The sequence below is a fragment of the Cricetulus griseus genome, chromosome 4, assembly GCF_003668045.3.
Source record: "Cricetulus griseus strain 17A/GY chromosome 4, alternate assembly CriGri-PICRH-1.0, whole genome shotgun sequence".
NCBI classification, from domain to species: domain Eukaryota; kingdom Metazoa; phylum Chordata; class Mammalia; order Rodentia; family Cricetidae; genus Cricetulus; species Cricetulus griseus.
The window spans coordinates 134987786-135003502 of NC_048597.1; the positions used below are offsets into that span (position 1 = coordinate 134987786).

The following is a 15717-nucleotide window of genomic DNA, read 5'->3' on the forward strand; positions in this document are numbered from 1 at the left end:
AAGCACAGTGCAGGCCTGTGCTGGGGTGGTCAGGGACAGGGATGGGACCAGCGATGAGATCCAGGATCAGAACGACAGAGCACCGCCCCTGGGGTACCCGCGCTCCCACCCGCCGCCGCCTCCGCTGCAGTGCCAGCACTCTGACTTCAGAGCCTGCGGGGATTCTATAAATGGCCAAGCAGCGGCAGACCCGGGAGCCCCGGAGTGAGTCAGGGCTTACGTCAGCGCTCCCCCCCCTCCGCCCAGTGCCCTGGCCGCCAGGGGGCACCATAGTGTGCGTGCGCTGTAGTGATCGCTGCCCTGTTGTGGAAGTGGCTTCTGGCTGCGAATTAATTCAAATTCCACTCTTCTGCCTGAATTCAGGCTGTGTGACCTGGACAACTGACTACATTTCTTTATTCATTCTGTAGGACCCTCCTTAGAGGGCTGTTGTGAGGCATGGGTTGCTATTTTATCTGATGCAAGTTGATGTATTTCTTAGCCCACTGGTTCTCTATGTATTTCTTAGCCCACTCTCTCTCTCTGTCTGCCTGCCTACTCCCTTCTCTCTCTCCCTCCTGGCCAGGGTTTCACTATGTAGCTCTGGCTGGGTAGCTCTAGCTGGCCTCAAACTCAGAGACCCACCCTACTCTGCCTCCTGAGTGCTGAGATTACAGTTGTGCACACCTATAACCAATCATTCTCTTCTACTTATTTTTCTTGTTCTCTCTCTTTTTAATAATATTTCTTATTATTCTCTCTGTCTCTCTCTAATGTGTTTGACCTGAATGTCCGTGTGAGGGTTTTGGATTCCCTGGAACTTGAGCTTCCATGTGGGTGCTGGGAATTGAACCTGGGTCCTCTGGAAAAGCAGCCCATGCTCTTAACTGCTGAGCCATCTCTCCAGCCTACCTACACACCCCGACCTGGAACTCTTGATCTTCCACTTGCATCTCTTAAATGATGGGGCAGTAGGTAGATCCTCCAATGGGGACAATCTGGGTATCTGTCCCCTTTACTCTCTAGGTCCATTTGACAATGCCTTTAACTCTGCCTGTTGGTGCATGCCTGCCACACCAACACTCAGGACGCCAGTCTGGGTTACATTGCAAAGAGCAGGTGCTGGCAACTGGCACCTCATAAAGACTTGGGATGGTGTTAAAGTCACAGTGCCCAGGGCAGGACTCCACTGTAAAGAATTAGCCAACCGTCAATGTGAAGGCTGAGACACTCTGTTTGAACCTCACAGGATTAGGGACAGAGGCTGACAAAATTGTGTGACATATTTTTAGTGGGGGATCCCACACCCCTGCCTGTGTTGCTGCTTTTCCATCTGTAAAGTGCTCATGATAACAACATGTCCTGTAGGGTGCTGTGAGTATTGAGTGAGTTATATGGCCACAGTTTGAATAGGGCTTGACAGGAAAACTGTTGGCAAAGTCAGGTGGGGCAATGCATTCTTGTAATTCCAGCTACATAGGAGGTGGAGGGAGGCAAATTCCAAGTTCAACTCCAGCCTATGAACGTAGTGAGACCTTGTCCCAAACAAATTTTTTTTCTGTGTCTGTATATGCAGTGCCCTTGAAGGCTAGGCCAGGGCATCAGATACCCTGGAGCTGGAGTTACAGGAGGTTGTGAACTACCAGATATGGTAGCTGGAAACTGAATTCAGGTCCTCTGGGAGAACCATATGTACTCTTAGCCATTGCGGCATCTCTCCAAACTGAGAAGTTTGGCTGTTTCTTCATAATATATACGACATGAAAGCAGAAATGGGACCATTTGGGAAGAAGGAACCCAGATATGAAGAGCAGGGACAGAGAGGGTAGCGGTGGGAGAATATACAATGTGCCTGGGTGTGGTTGTGAGTGAATGACTATAATTTCAGTGCCTTGGAGTAAAGGAAGGAGAATCAGGAGTTCAAGGGCATCCTCAGTTACATTTCAAGTTTGTTACTAGCCTGGGACACAAGAGACTTTGTCTCACTCCCCTCCCAAAAATGTTATAATAAACATTTGTATTCCATTTAGAGAGAGAGAGAGAGAGAGAGAGAGAGAGAGAGAGAGAGAGAGAGGTGTTATACACATGTGCCCTAGCTTGCATGTGGAGGTCAGAGAACAGCTATAAGATTTCTCCTTCCATCATGGAAGTCCCAGAAATTAAACTCAGGTTGTCAGGCTTGGTGGTAAGTGCCTTTACCTGCTAGGTCATCTTCTAAGCTCTTCCATTCATTGTTCTGTATAGCAATTAGAATTGTTTTCAGTCTGCCCTTTTCTCTGGTGATGCTGGCAATTATACTAAAGTCTTGCACATGCCGGGCAAGGGATTTGCCACTGAGCTCTGTCTCAAAATAAAATTATTAATTATTATTAGCTATTTTAAGACAGGGTCTACTATGTAGCTTTCGCTGGCCAGGAACTTCCTCTGATCCACCTGCCTCTGCCTCCTGAGTGCTGAGATTAAAGGTGAGGACCTCTATGCCCTGCCAGATGTGTCTTTTATCTGTGGCCAGCAAATTGCAGGTCCTTAAATCATTATCATTAATGCACAGAGATTGATGTCATACAAGTGTCACTATCCTACACTTGACATGATGCAGTTGGAGCATTCAACCCCACGGTCCAGATGAGAGCTGTCCTAGACAGGGATGTTTACAGGTGTCCAACCAGACCAGCCTGAGCTGGCTAGAGACAGGGGAGTACTCATGGCCCAAGACCAGCTAACACAGGCCTTGGTGGCTCAGGTGACCAATGGATAAATAGTGAGAGAAGGTCTAGGATCTTTGTTTGTTTGTTTTGTTGTTGTTGTTGTTGTTTTTCAAGTTGCCCAGGCTGGTCTTGAACTCAGTATGTAGCCAAGGTCATCCTTGTACTTCTGAACATCCTGTATTTACCTCCTGGGTGCTGGGATTATGCACATGCATTACCAGCCTTGGTTTATGTGGTCCTAGGGCTTGAACCCAGGTTTTTGTGCATGTTAGGCAAGGATTCTACTAATAGACCTATGTCTTAGCTTCTACCTTTTAACATTTGTGTGTGTGTGTGTGTGTGTGTGTGTGTGTGTGTGTGTGTGTGTGTGTGTGTTTGCACATAATAGAGGTCAGAGGATAAGTTGCAGGAGTTTGCTCTCTTGTTCCACTATGTGAATCTTGGGGTTCAAACTCTGGTCATCAAGTTTGTCAGTAAACATCTTAACTCATCAGTCCATCTTGCCAGCCTCCTCCCACCCCTTTTAAACTAACTCATGTGTGGGGGAGAGAGATGGGGTCTCACTCTATAGCCCAGGCTGTGCTGGAATTCACTATGTAGCCCAGGCTGGCTTCACACTCTCAGGAGTCCTTTTGCCTCAGGTTCTCAAGTGCTGGGACTACAGGTGTGAGCCATCATACCCAATTAGAACTAGGCTTTTTGCTGCCCCAAGTCCACATGAGGGACTGGAGGGGATGGAACAGGGTACCAGATTGTTAGCAGAAGCAAAGCTTGGCTGAGGTTCTCCCTTGTGCCAGGCACTGCACTGGGCACCCTGGAGGTGACATTTTTTTTCTGATCTTTACAACATCCTAATGAGGCAAGCTCTATCACTAGCCCTTCTGTAGATATGGCAATAGAGACCTAGGGAGAAGGTTATGTGTTTAGGGTGATGTATGAAGATCAGTCAGATTGTCTCGCTGAACTACAGGGTGGGGGTGGGGGTGGGTGAAACGGGACGTGAAGTGGACACAGGTCCTGTCTTGGCATTGAAAAGGGATAGAGACCGGTCATCTTTGAGATAAGAAGACTCAGAGATGGGACATAGACAGTTGGCATGGGAGGAGGGTAGAGGAGGGTGGCCTGTGTGAGCAAGCCCCTCTCCCAGAATAAGGCAAACAGCCCCCTAGGTGGAAACAATGACACAATCAGCTTCCAATACCAAGGCCCTGACATCACGAGGTGGGGGTGGCCAAAGTGTGTGTGTGGTGCCACGCCCCTTGGCAAGCCCCTGTGGCCAATGGGACAGGCTTGGAAGAGCCTGGGGCTGGCCTCTGGAGCTTCAAAAACGTGTGAGGAGGGAAGAGGGTGCAGACGCAGGCTCAGCTGCCTTGTCCTCGTCAGTGTCACCAGAACCTCTGCTTTGCCAGAGCCCCCTGGCCAGCATGTCTTCCGCACATTTTAACCGAGGTCCTGCCTATGGCCTGTCTGCTGAAGTCAAGAACAAGGTAAGACCGGGGGACTGCCTAGCCTGGCCTCTGACAGACCCTGAGCGCCCTCCTACCTGTGTCAGGTGACTTGAGACCTGAGAAGAGAAGGAAGTTAAGGAATAGGGGCCGTTTTTTCTGTCCTTGGAACATCCCAGGGCCCTCGGTTACTTGAGGGGTGAAATGAGGGAACCCCACTATCCTTAAATTGAGGTAATCAGAGTGCTGCAAAGATTCCCACCTGCTCAGAGTCCTTGGTCAATTTTCTTGTTCCTGGGAGGGATGTAGGGGGAAGGGACAGACCCCTACCTTAAAAAAAAAAAAAAAATCAACCCTGCAGTTCATACAGCTAGAAGACACTGAGAGACATGGATGGGTAAACTGAGGCTTGGAAAGGAACAGCAAGGAGCTAGGGCCCCGGGTGAGGCAAGTGCGGACCCAAACCCCTCTCCACACCGGGATAGATCGATTTCCCGGGGCAGGGGACTGCACAGATTAGGAGAGGCAATCCCATTTGACAGAAGGGAATACTGAGGCTCTTCCTTTCCAGGGTCCCACAGCAGAAGTTGAGGGGAGCAAGGAGCAGGGATTGGGACCTGGATCAGGTTGGGGTATCCTAGGGGTTCAGGATTGGGGAAGCGTGGGGGGCGGGTGCTCCGCGGGAGACTGATGGCAGCGTCGCCCCCTCCCCCCAGCGCCGGCCCGAGGCGCAGAAGAGCCGCCGCGCCTTATAAGGCGGCCTTGGGCAGCCTGGGCCCGCGCTATATAAGGGCCGGTTTGCTTTATAAAGCCGGGCTGGTGGGGAGGGGGGCGGCAGGGCTGGGGCCAGGTAAGGGGGTGCACCCCTCCTCTCCCCATTCAGAAGAAGTGAGGCATCCCCCTTCCCCCCATCTCACTACCACCAGGGGCTGGGAGGCCAACAAGCAGGATTGCTGAAAGATCGTGAAGCGGGTCTTGCAGACAGGTTGGAGAGCGGGCGAGCCAGGAGGGAGATAAGAGCTAAGAGGCGGAGAAGGGAGCCGGTCGAATCCCACCCCGTACCCGGGAAGACCGGATCAGAGGGGTAGCTACAAAGCCAAGAGCCCCAGAGCTGGCTGGACAGGATTGTCTTCAGAGATGGGGACCCCAGACTGAGAAAAGGATAATGCACCACAGAGTTGGGGGACAACGAGAGAGACAAAGTGGGGCTGAGGACAGATTTAAGAAACACATTCAGGCAGGCATTAGGAAGGGTACAAAATAATCCCCATTTCTAACCAGGGATTCTATGTGTGATGTCCTGGGGCTCCCAGCAAACCAGCACCCAGGGGCTCCTTCTTAGGGTTCATCCCCGCCCCCAGTTTAAGGCATCTCCTCTTCCAAATGGAGAGTGGAGGGGGGGCTGGGTCAGGGGAAGCTAAGCCCCAAGTTTGGCTTGGAGGGGAAACCAAGGATCCAAGCGCCGCCCCCCCCCCCCAGCTTCAAGGATCAGGCTCTCCAGCCCCCTCTTGTCTATTCATTGGTGCCAAACCTCAGAATGCCCGGAATGGCCCCCTGGGCAGGTGCCACCTCAATCCTGGCCCTCCGCCTCCCGCTAGTCCTGCCCCCTTACCGTGGACACTAAGACAGGATTGCCTTAGTTGGGATGGATGAAGCAGGAGATTGGGCCTATCCGGGCTGAGATGGGCCCCAGAAGGCCAAAGCTCCTCTCTCTTGCCTGCTTCCTCATCACCTGTGCCTCATTCCTCCATCTCCATCTCAGCTGGCCCAGAAATATGACCATCAGCGGGAGCAGGAGCTGAGAGAGTGGATTGAGGGGGTTACAGGTCGCCGAATCGGGAACAACTTCATGGACGGCCTCAAAGATGGGATCATTCTTTGCGAGTGAGTGAGGTTCTTAGGGTGCAGACCGCGCCCCGAAGCCAGCACCCCACCTGCTCCATACTGGCCCTCAACATCACCTGATGATCCCAAACCTGGAACTGTAGTTAGACCCTGATACTTGATGCCACCCACATTCCTTCAAAGGCCTCGAAGACTCACTTGTGCCCATTACACAGGCAGAGATGACCGAGTCAGTTAGGTTTAAGACAGTACCCAAAGCCCTGAGGTGTTACCAGGCCATTACTTAGCTAGCACACGCTACAGGGCAGGCCTGTCTATGGATCTCAGTGGGCAACAGTGGCTGTTTATCTCCAGTTTTAGTGGCATTGTGGTGGTGTTACAATAGTTTATGTAGAATTCCCACTTCCCATATGTAGTTTATGTGGCTTCCCACTGCCCTCATCACTGGGGAAGATGAAAACCTTCACAGGAGCAGCCCACCATGGCTTGGCACGCACCTGGGATGCCCAGCACAGGCTGTGAGGTACAGTACAGTTCAGTGCAGAAAATATACATGAGCGAGGCTGGCTGAGTTCCACCCTCAGCACTTACACAGACAATCCACCACAGTCATTCACTTACCACTCATTAATACTGTGTTTAGAGAGCTCCTGATATACACAGGCCTTTGCTCTAGGTGTGTGGGGAGTGAACCTGGCTCCATGTGGAGCCCAGGGGGAGAAATTGGGCTGGTTCCACACCCAGCAATAGGTAATAGGTTTCATCACGAAGAAAAGGTAACCAAGTAACCAGCCAGATAATCACATTCATGCCATGAAGAAAGCCCATCGGGCTGATTGATGATTGGCTCAGTGGGTAAGGGTACTTGTCACCAGGACTGATGATGACCTGCGTTCAATTTCAGGACCCACATGTTGCAAGGAGAGAACAGACTCCTGAAAGCGGTTCATTGACTTCTACATACATGGCATGACACATGCATGTGCACATGCCATCTACATTCATGGCCATGCTCACACTCATACAAATGAAGACAACAAGGAACACTGACATTTGAACCCAGGAAAGCCAGGACACTTAGCCTGACTCTGGGGTTTCTGGCTGGTAGCTTGGGTCCCACATCCACCATAGCATGTGCTAGGTAGTACCCGCTTCCAGCTGTTACGTAGTCACCTTGCCTGAACTCACTTTCCCCACCCCCCTTCTCTTTGTTAGATTCATTAACAAGCTCCAGCCAGGCTCTGTGAAGAAGGTAAATGAGTCAACCCAAAACTGGCACCAGGTAAGTCCAGACACAAGTTACTAGTTTGTTTTCTATTTTAGTAATGAGGATTGAACCCACTGAGTGTGCTCGGCTGGAGCTCTACCCCTGAGCCACACCCCAGCCCCTCACTGGGGGACTCTAGGCAGGGGCTCTAGGTTAGAACCACGCCCAACCCTGGGCTTCTATTGCTGGTTTTGTCAAAGGCTCCCCTCACAGTCAGAGGACAACTCTGGTCTTGGCCCTCTCCTTCTGCCGTGTTTGAGGCAGGATCTCCATCTCTTTGTTGTTTTCCATTGGGTACACCCGGCTAGCCGTCTCCACCTCCCATCTCTCCCAACAGGAGTCCTGGGACTACAGACATTGGCGGCATTCTCTGACTTTTGCTTGGTTTCTAGAGATTCAAACTCAGGTCCTGATACTTTCACGTCAATTTTTTTTGTCTTTGCTTTTGTTTTGTCTTACCAAAAACATCTCCCTGACTCCTTTTTGAGACAATGTTTCATCAAGTTGCTCAGACAGGCCTTGAACTTCAATCCTACTTCTGCCTCCTGAGAGGATGGGATGGCAGGTCATTAACTTGTTTTTTAACTCTTTTTTTAAAAATATTTATTTTATTTATTATGTATACACTATTCCGCCCGCATATAAGCCTGTTTGCCAGAAGGCACCAGATCTCATTGTATATGGTTGTGAGCTAACATCTGGTTGCTGGGAATTGCACTCAGGACCTCTGGAAGAGTAGCCAGTGCTCTTAATTATTGAGATATCTCTCCAGCCCCTTGTTTATATTTATTTTTTAAAAAAGATTTCCTTTATTTGTGTGTGTGTGTGTGTGTGTGTGTGTGTGTGTGTGTGTGTGTGTACATTTGTATGGGCAAGTGCCCACAGAGCCCAGGAGGCATTGGGTCTCTAGATCCCTTGGAGCTGGAGTTACAGGAGTTTCACTCTATCCCTTACCCATCTGCCCCTCAGCCCTCCACCTCCCATCCCTGATCAGGCCTCTTCCCTTACAGCTGGAGAACATAGGTAATTTCATTAAAGCCATTACCAAGTATGGAGTGAAACCCCACGACATCTTTGAGGCCAACGACCTGTTTGAGAACACCAACCATACACAGGTTCAGTCTACTCTCCTGGCTCTGGCCAGCATGGTGAGTGTATGGGAAGAGTGGGCACGGGGCAGGTGTGGGGCTAGTCTCAGGTCAGATGGCTACAGGGACACTTAGGCCACTGAGCCTCACCAAAAGTGTTGGTAGGTGTTGGTGTGTGAGGGGAAATGAGGCCTACTGGAAGCTAGCTCATCTGTGTTCCATGTCCTTTTTGCCCCTTGCAGGCCAAGACAAAAGGAAACAAGGTCAACGTGGGAGTCAAATATGCAGAGAAACAAGAGCGGAGATTTGAGCCAGAGAAGCTGAGAGAAGGTCGGAACATCATTGGGCTACAGGTATGGACCCTTGGTCATACGGGCTGCTCTGGGCTGAGGGGAAGGCAGCCAAACCCTGGAGGCTCTGGGGGTCAGAATATTTGTATGGACTGGCTGGGAGCACAGTCAGTGTTTTCTGTTTACTAACTTGTTCCCTTTGCTCATACTCCTAAATAGTTCCTGCTTTATTTATTTACTTACTTATTTTGGTTTTTTGAGACAGGGTTTCTCTGTGGCTTTGGAGGCTGTCCTGGAACTAGCTCTTGTAGACCAGGCTGGTATCGAACGCAGAGAGATCTGCCTGCCTCTGCCTCCCGAGTGCTGGGATTAAAGGCGTGTGCCACCACCGCCGAGCTTAACAGACTCTTAAAATATTTTACTTAACTTTACTTATCTTTGTGTATGAATGCTTTGCATTCATGTATGCATGTATGCATATGAACCACATGTGTGCATAGTGCACACAGAGGCCAGGAGAGGGCATTGGATTCCCTGGAACTGGACTTATAGATGGTAGTAAGAGGCCATGTGGGTGCTGGGAATTGAACCCAGGTCCTCTGAAAGGGCAGCCAGTGCTTTTAACCCTTTATACAGATAGAGAAAGTAAGGTTTGCAGCAGGTAGCACACTGCTTTTTTTCTTCAGTGTTGGGGATGGAGTCTAGATCTCAAGTATGCTAGGCAAGCACTGTACCTTAGTTATATCTACAGCCCTCTTGTATTTTTCATTTGTATGTACGTATGTATCTATGGATGTGGGAGTGCACATCACGGTCAGAGGTCAGCGACTGTTGTCATTCCTCAGGAGCCATCCACCTTGGTTTGTTTGTTTTACTGTTTCTTCGTTTTGAGACACGGTCTCTCTTTGTAGTCCTGGCTGTCCTGGAACTCTCACTGTAGACCAGGCTGGCCTTGAATTCACAGAGATATGCCTGAAACTGCTTCCCAAGTGCTTGGATTAAAACTGTGTCCCACCATGCCAGGACACCTTGCTCTGAGACAGAGTCTCTCATTAGGTTTCTTAGTTTGTACTCTAATGTTGTGCTATAACACTACCCTAAACTTGTAGAAGGAAGGAGTTTATTTGGCTTGCATTTCCACATCACAGTGCAACTTGGAGAGAAGTCAGAGCAGGGATCAAGTAGGAACCTGTAAGAAGGAACTGGAAAGACACCATGGAGAAACACTGCTTATTGGCTTGCTTCCATGGCTTCTCAATTTTCTTATACAACCCAGGACTGCCTGCCTAGGGATGTCACTACCCACAGTGGTCTGAGACTTCTCATATCAATCAATAATCAAGATAATAACCCTTAGTCATGCCCACAAACCAATCTGATGGAGACAACTCCTCAACTCAAGTTCCCTTTTCCCAGTGACTCAAGTTTATGTCAAGTTGACAAACACTAACCAGCACAGCTGACCTCTTACTAACTTGACACACAAGCATATCACTAGTAAACCTCACCCTTTCCTTTCTTGGTTATTTCCAAAGCCCCCCCCCCTTACTGCCATACCACCCTGAATGCACATGATCTTATTTATTCCCCAAATCACAATGTAAAACATAACTTTGGCTGGGTGGTGGTGGCCCATGCATTTAATCCCAGTGCTCTGGAGGCAGAGGCAGGTGGATCTCTGTGAGACCAGCCTGGTCTACAAAATCCCTGTAACTTTAAATGTCTCATAGTCTTTAAAAAATGCAAACACTTTAAAAGTTTAAAGTCTCTTTAAAATATCCAAAGTCTCTCTCTCTCTCTCTCTCTCTCTCTCTCTCTCTCTCTCTCTCTTGCTTTTTCGAGACAGGGTTTCTCTGTATTGTTTTGGAGGCTGTCCTGGAACTCGCTCTGTACACTAGGCTGACCTCCTTCAACTCGCAGAGATCTGCCACTGCCTCCCAAGTGCTGGGATTAAAGGCGTGAGCCACCAACACCTGGCCCAAAGTCTTTCTTTTTTAAAGTTATTTTTTCTTACTTTATGTACATTGGTGTTTTGCCTGCATGTGTGTCTGTATGAGGGTGTCAAGTCTTGGAGTTACAGTTGTTAACTGCCACGTGGGTGCTGAGAATTGAACCCAGGTCCTCTAGAAGAGCAGTCAGTGCTCTTAACCACTGAGCTGTCTCTCTAGCCCTCCAAAATATCTCCTCTCTCTCTCTCTCTCTCTTTCTCCCTCTCTCTCTCTCTCTGTCTCTCCTCTCTCTCTAAGATTTATTTATTATGTATATATTATTCCTCCTCATGTGTCCCTGAAGGCCAGAAGAGGGCAGCATATATCATTACAGATGGTTGTGAGCCACCATGTGGGTGCTGGGAATTGAACTCAGGACCTTTGGAAGAGCAGCCAGAGCTCTTAACCTCTGAGCCATCTCTCCACCCCCACCCCCNGATTTCATCTGGAAAAAGTAAAGGATTTTGGTTTCTTCACAGAGATTTTTTGAGGTTCATACTTAAACTACTAGATAATATCAACAGTGCAAGACTTTTTTTTTTTTTATAAAGATCTATTTATTTATCATGTATACAGTGTTCTGTCTACAAGTATGCTATGCCTGCAGGCCAGAAGAGGGCATCAGATTTCATTACAGATGGTTGTGAGCTACCAAATGGTTGCTGGGGATTGAACTCAGAACCTCTGGAAGAACAGTCAGTGTTCTTAATCTCTGCTCCACCTCTCCAGACTCCTCCAAAGTCTCTTAATGTGGGCTTCTGTAAATTTTTTAAAAAGTAAATAGTTTCCAAAAGGAAAGTACAAAGGCACAAAACAATTACACTTGTACAACACTGAAGTCCATCAGTATAGCTCCAAATCTTGTAGCTCAATGTCTGACATTTGGGACTCATGATCTTCTGGGCTCCAAAGTGCCTGGGCAGCTCTGCTTCTCTGGCTCTGCCACCTACAACATAAGCTTGTCTCATGGGCCCAGGGAGGCTCCACAGCTCTCCTACTGTCCTGCCCTTAGTGATTTATCTCACAGTTTTGGCATCCCCAAAATACCAGAGGTCGCCATTGCATCCAAGGTGCACCTTCACCAATGGCCTCCGGACCTCTCTTCTGGGACTCTGACCCTAACTCATGGTACAAACCCTCAAGTGTCTGTCCATGACCGCCCTGTAGTCCTGGGGTTTCCACTGCAGCTGAGGCTGTATCTTCACACACGGCCTCTCCTGGCCTCTCCGTGCTAAGTCTCAGTTGCTCTCCAGGACCCCTTTGATCTTACAGCTTTAATAATAAAAAAGAAGTACCACCAGGGAGACTACTACACATTACCAAGTTCACATGCCAGCTAAAGCCTTGGCCCTTCAGGGGGACAGCTTCTCCGTGCCAACCCTGAAGAAATACTCCCAGATTTCACCTCAATGGTGCTGGTCCTGCTTCCTGTCAGCTCATTTCTCAGCCTCCACAAAACACCATCAGCTGACTAACTGTCCCAGTAAAGCAAAGGGCCACTTCAGTGGTGCTGGTTTCTCTTCCTCTTCTTTTTCTTTTTCAATTATTTCATGTGCATACCTGTTTTATTAGCATGTATGTCTGTGCACCACATGTGTGCAGTGCCTGAGGAGGTAAGAAGAGGACACTGGATGTTTGTGAGCCACTTTATGGATGCTGGGAGGTCTGCAAGAACATAAGTGCAGTTAACCCCTGTGTCATCTCTCCAGCCCCTTAATTTCTTGTTAATCAAAGATGATTCTTAAGCCCCAGCTGACCAGACACCACAGATTCATTTTTATTATTGTATGTGTATGGCAGTTTTGGCTGCGTGTATGTTTGTGCACCATGTGTGTGTTTGGTACCAGTGAAGGCCAGAAGAGGATATCAGATCCTGGACAATGTAGTTACAGATAGTTTTGAATCACCGTGTAGTTGCTGGGAATAGAACCTGGGTCCTCTGGAAGAGCAGCCAGTGCTCTTAACCACTGAGCCAGCTCTCCAGTACCAGGATTTTCTTTTTCTTCCTCCTCGGTTTTTCAAGACAGGGTTTCCTCTGTGTAACAGCCCTGGCTGTCTTGGAACTCACTTTGTCTACTAGGCTGGCCTTGAACTTCCCATCTTCTTTGGAGGACATTTGTGGGCCACCACACATGGCTGTAGTTTCCTTCAGCCAGGACTGCAGTGGACAAGAGATGGGGCCACACCTTGGCCCTAAGAGTCTGGTCATGCAATGTCCCCACTCTGAGTGTTTCTGGCCTCCAGCTCTGACATCAAACTTCTCTTGTGGGACACAGGGACACTCTGTAATCCTTACTGATTAATTAATCTCTTTCCTAGATGGGTACCAACAAGTTTGCCAGTCAACAGGGCATGACAGCTTATGGTACTCGGCGTCACCTCTATGACCCCAAACTGGGGACAGATCAGCCCCTGGACCAGGCCACCATCAGCCTGCAAATGGGCACCAACAAGGGTGCCAGCCAGGTTTGTGTGGTCGATGGGACACCTGGTGAGAGGGGCCTGGGGAGTGGGTCTGCTATCCCTTTGGCTTGACCACTGTTCCCTCCTTAGGCTGGCATGACTGCACCAGGCACCAAGCGGCAGATCTTTGAGCCAGGACTGGGCATGGAACACTGTGACACGCTCAACGTCAGCTTGCAGATGGGCAGCAACAAGGGGGCCTCGCAGAGAGGCATGACAGTGTATGGCCTGCCCCGCCAGGTGTATGATCCCAAATACTGCCTGAATCCGGAATACCCAGAGCTGGGCGAGCCCACCCACAATCACCACCCACACAACTACTATAACTCTGCATAGGGGCCCTCAGGGGGCTGGCTGCTGCTCTTGGCTGGACCCAGCTGGCCCAGCCAACCCCATCTCCTGCATGGCGTCCCTCAGCCCCCTGGCACCTGTCTATAGGGTTACCGTTTGGGGAGATCAGGCCGAGGGGAGCGGTGGGAAGACGGGGGGCCCCTCATCCCTGTAGCTCTTGCAGAGCCCAACACAGAACTGGGTGTCCCCAACAGCATCCAAAGGACGCACTGAGTAAAGATATTTCAGCTGCCCCCCTTTACTCCCTCACAAGTGAGTACCTCCCAGAACCAGAAATCCTCCAAGCGAAGCCCCCAGAACCCAGGCTTGGCCTGACCCCTGCCCCGTTCCCGCAGCAGGAGCAGAATGCATGCCTGAAATGCAGCGGACACACAGTTTGGTTTTGCAGCGACTGGCGTTTGTGGATGTGACAGCAGCATTTGTAACTCAAGCACTTTCTTTTTCTATTTCACTGGAGCACAATAAATGGCTGTGACATCACCTGAGTCTCAGAGCCAGCTGTTCAGGAGTGTTCCTTAGATAGCCTCAGTCATTCTCCCACACATATGGGAACTCCAAGATACATACACTGGGGCAGTGAGAGGGCACAGAGCTGGTTAAGGCACTTGACATCAAGCTCGATGACCTGAGTTCAGTCCTGGAGACCCACATGGAGGAAGAGAATTGGTCCCTGCAACATCCTCTGCCCACCAAACACAAGCCATGTGATACACATACCCTTCCCTAAATAGACATGTATAGTGACAGCCTGTAGGTTAAAGATATCTTTATTCAGGTAAACACCAGCCAAGCATGCCAGGAGCAGCAAAGCAGGGAGACCAGAGAGAAGGGGCCTCTCATGTGCTCGAAGCCCCTTAAGAGCCCATCCTGAATCATCCTGACCTCACCTTGACCACGCCTTGACAGGCATGGTCAGGCTCACTTGTAGCCAGCCTCTAACAGGCATGGCTTACTGTCCCCTACAATTCCCCTTTTAGTCTAAAAGAGGATTACAACCTAACAGTGTAAAGTATCCAAAATTAACAATCATAAAGGTGAAATACAAGAAATCTGCTATTGCACATTCTAACCATGTCTATTTCAGCTAAACCCCAAAGTCATCTGAAAGAGGTGTCCAAACCTGAACACCTCCTTCCAGTCCCAACCCTAAACAATAGGAAGGTCATTCCTAACTAGGCTTACACTGCCCTAATAGACAATAATGGGGGACCAGGGCATAGCATCCTCCAAGTTACTTCCTGCTGAAATGGGACGATGGTAGCCTCGTGAGGTCCTGTGGGAAGTAAATGCTAGTGTAGTGAAAGTCACTAACGAATTATATCCAGTCCATGTTAGATGGGATTTGCTTGATTGAAGATCTAGGTTGAAATCCTCAACTTGATTGAAGTCAGTACTCCAAGCTCTGGTCGGAGTGTCAGGTGAAATGGAGTAAGCTGGATCCAGTGCAGTCGAGGAGGTATAGCCCAATTTCTTTCCAGAGCATCCAGGGATTGCTGTCAGGTGGGTCTTTCTTGGCTGTGTGTGACTCAAACATAAGTGTTAGCAGAGAAATGTTTGCATGTATATGTAAACATATGTATGTATGCTGGAAAAGGCAATTGTGGAAAAATATCATGAGACGGTGTACACCTTGAAGGAAAGAGCCAAGAAAGACAAAGACAGTCTCCAAATTCCTCTCTTGTTCTATTTTACATCAATTGGCTTCTTGATATAATACAGAAACCCTAAGGTATAGTTAAACAACGTGCTTGGATTTTAGGGGAGAAAAGCCAAATCCAACTCTAAATCCAGCATTGATTTACTTGAATAGGGACTAGGAAATAAAGAGAAATAGAGTTATTGAGAGACAGCTGTAAAGTTTACCATATGGCATGCTCCTTTTGTTTGATGGTTATACCTACCTTGTCTTCTTAAGTATCTACCCATGTAGTGTTCTTGGATTTCTGGAAATGAGTTTTCCTGTGAAGATAGAAACAAAACACTTCCCTTTCCTTTGGGAGGTTTCTATTTAGTTTATGAGATATACCTCAGTAAATACCTGTCACTTGTCCTTGTCGAAAGGTTTGTCTTTTTGACGTGGTCAGGCACACCTGTAACAAGCCTCTAACAGGCGTGGCTTACTATCCCCCACAAATATGTAATTTAAAAATTAAATAGATATACCTATAGACATTACACTATACAGGGCAGGCACATCACAGATGTCACATACACTTAAATGATGTGGGAGCGGGTCCCCAGATTGTGTGCAAGTGGCATGGACTGATACTACTGGGCCAGGTAATAGTTTGGC

The 15717-nt window shown here is 48.9% G+C and overlaps 1 protein-coding gene across 1 annotated transcript; it reads left to right on the plus strand.

The window, feature by feature from the left end:
• The first annotated feature begins 4028 nt into the window (after positions 1–4028).
• Positions 4029–13875, plus strand: Cnn1 (calponin 1). The gene is made up of 7 exons (XM_027411608.2): positions 4029–4174; positions 5895–6016; positions 7193–7259; positions 8255–8392; positions 8575–8685; positions 12930–13076; positions 13164–13875. The coding sequence occupies exons 1-7, from the start codon at positions 4112–4114 to the stop codon at positions 13407–13409; spliced, it is 894 nt and encodes a 297-aa protein (XP_027267409.1). The 5' UTR covers positions 4029–4111; the 3' UTR covers positions 13410–13875.
• The last annotated feature ends 1842 nt before the right edge of the window (positions 13876–15717 follow it).

Coding starts and splice junctions, on each gene's coding strand:
- Cnn1 (XM_027411608.2), top strand. CDS start 4,112: ATGTCTTCCGCACATTTTAACCGAGGTCCTGCCTATGGCCTGTCTGCT. Junction 8,686..12,929: donor GGAACATCATTGGGCTACAG/GTATGGACCCTT, acceptor TCTCTTTCCTAG/ATGGGTACCAACAAGTTTGC. Junction 13,077..13,163: donor CCAACAAGGGTGCCAGCCAG/GTTTGTGTGGTC, acceptor TTCCCTCCTTAG/GCTGGCATGACTGCACCAGG.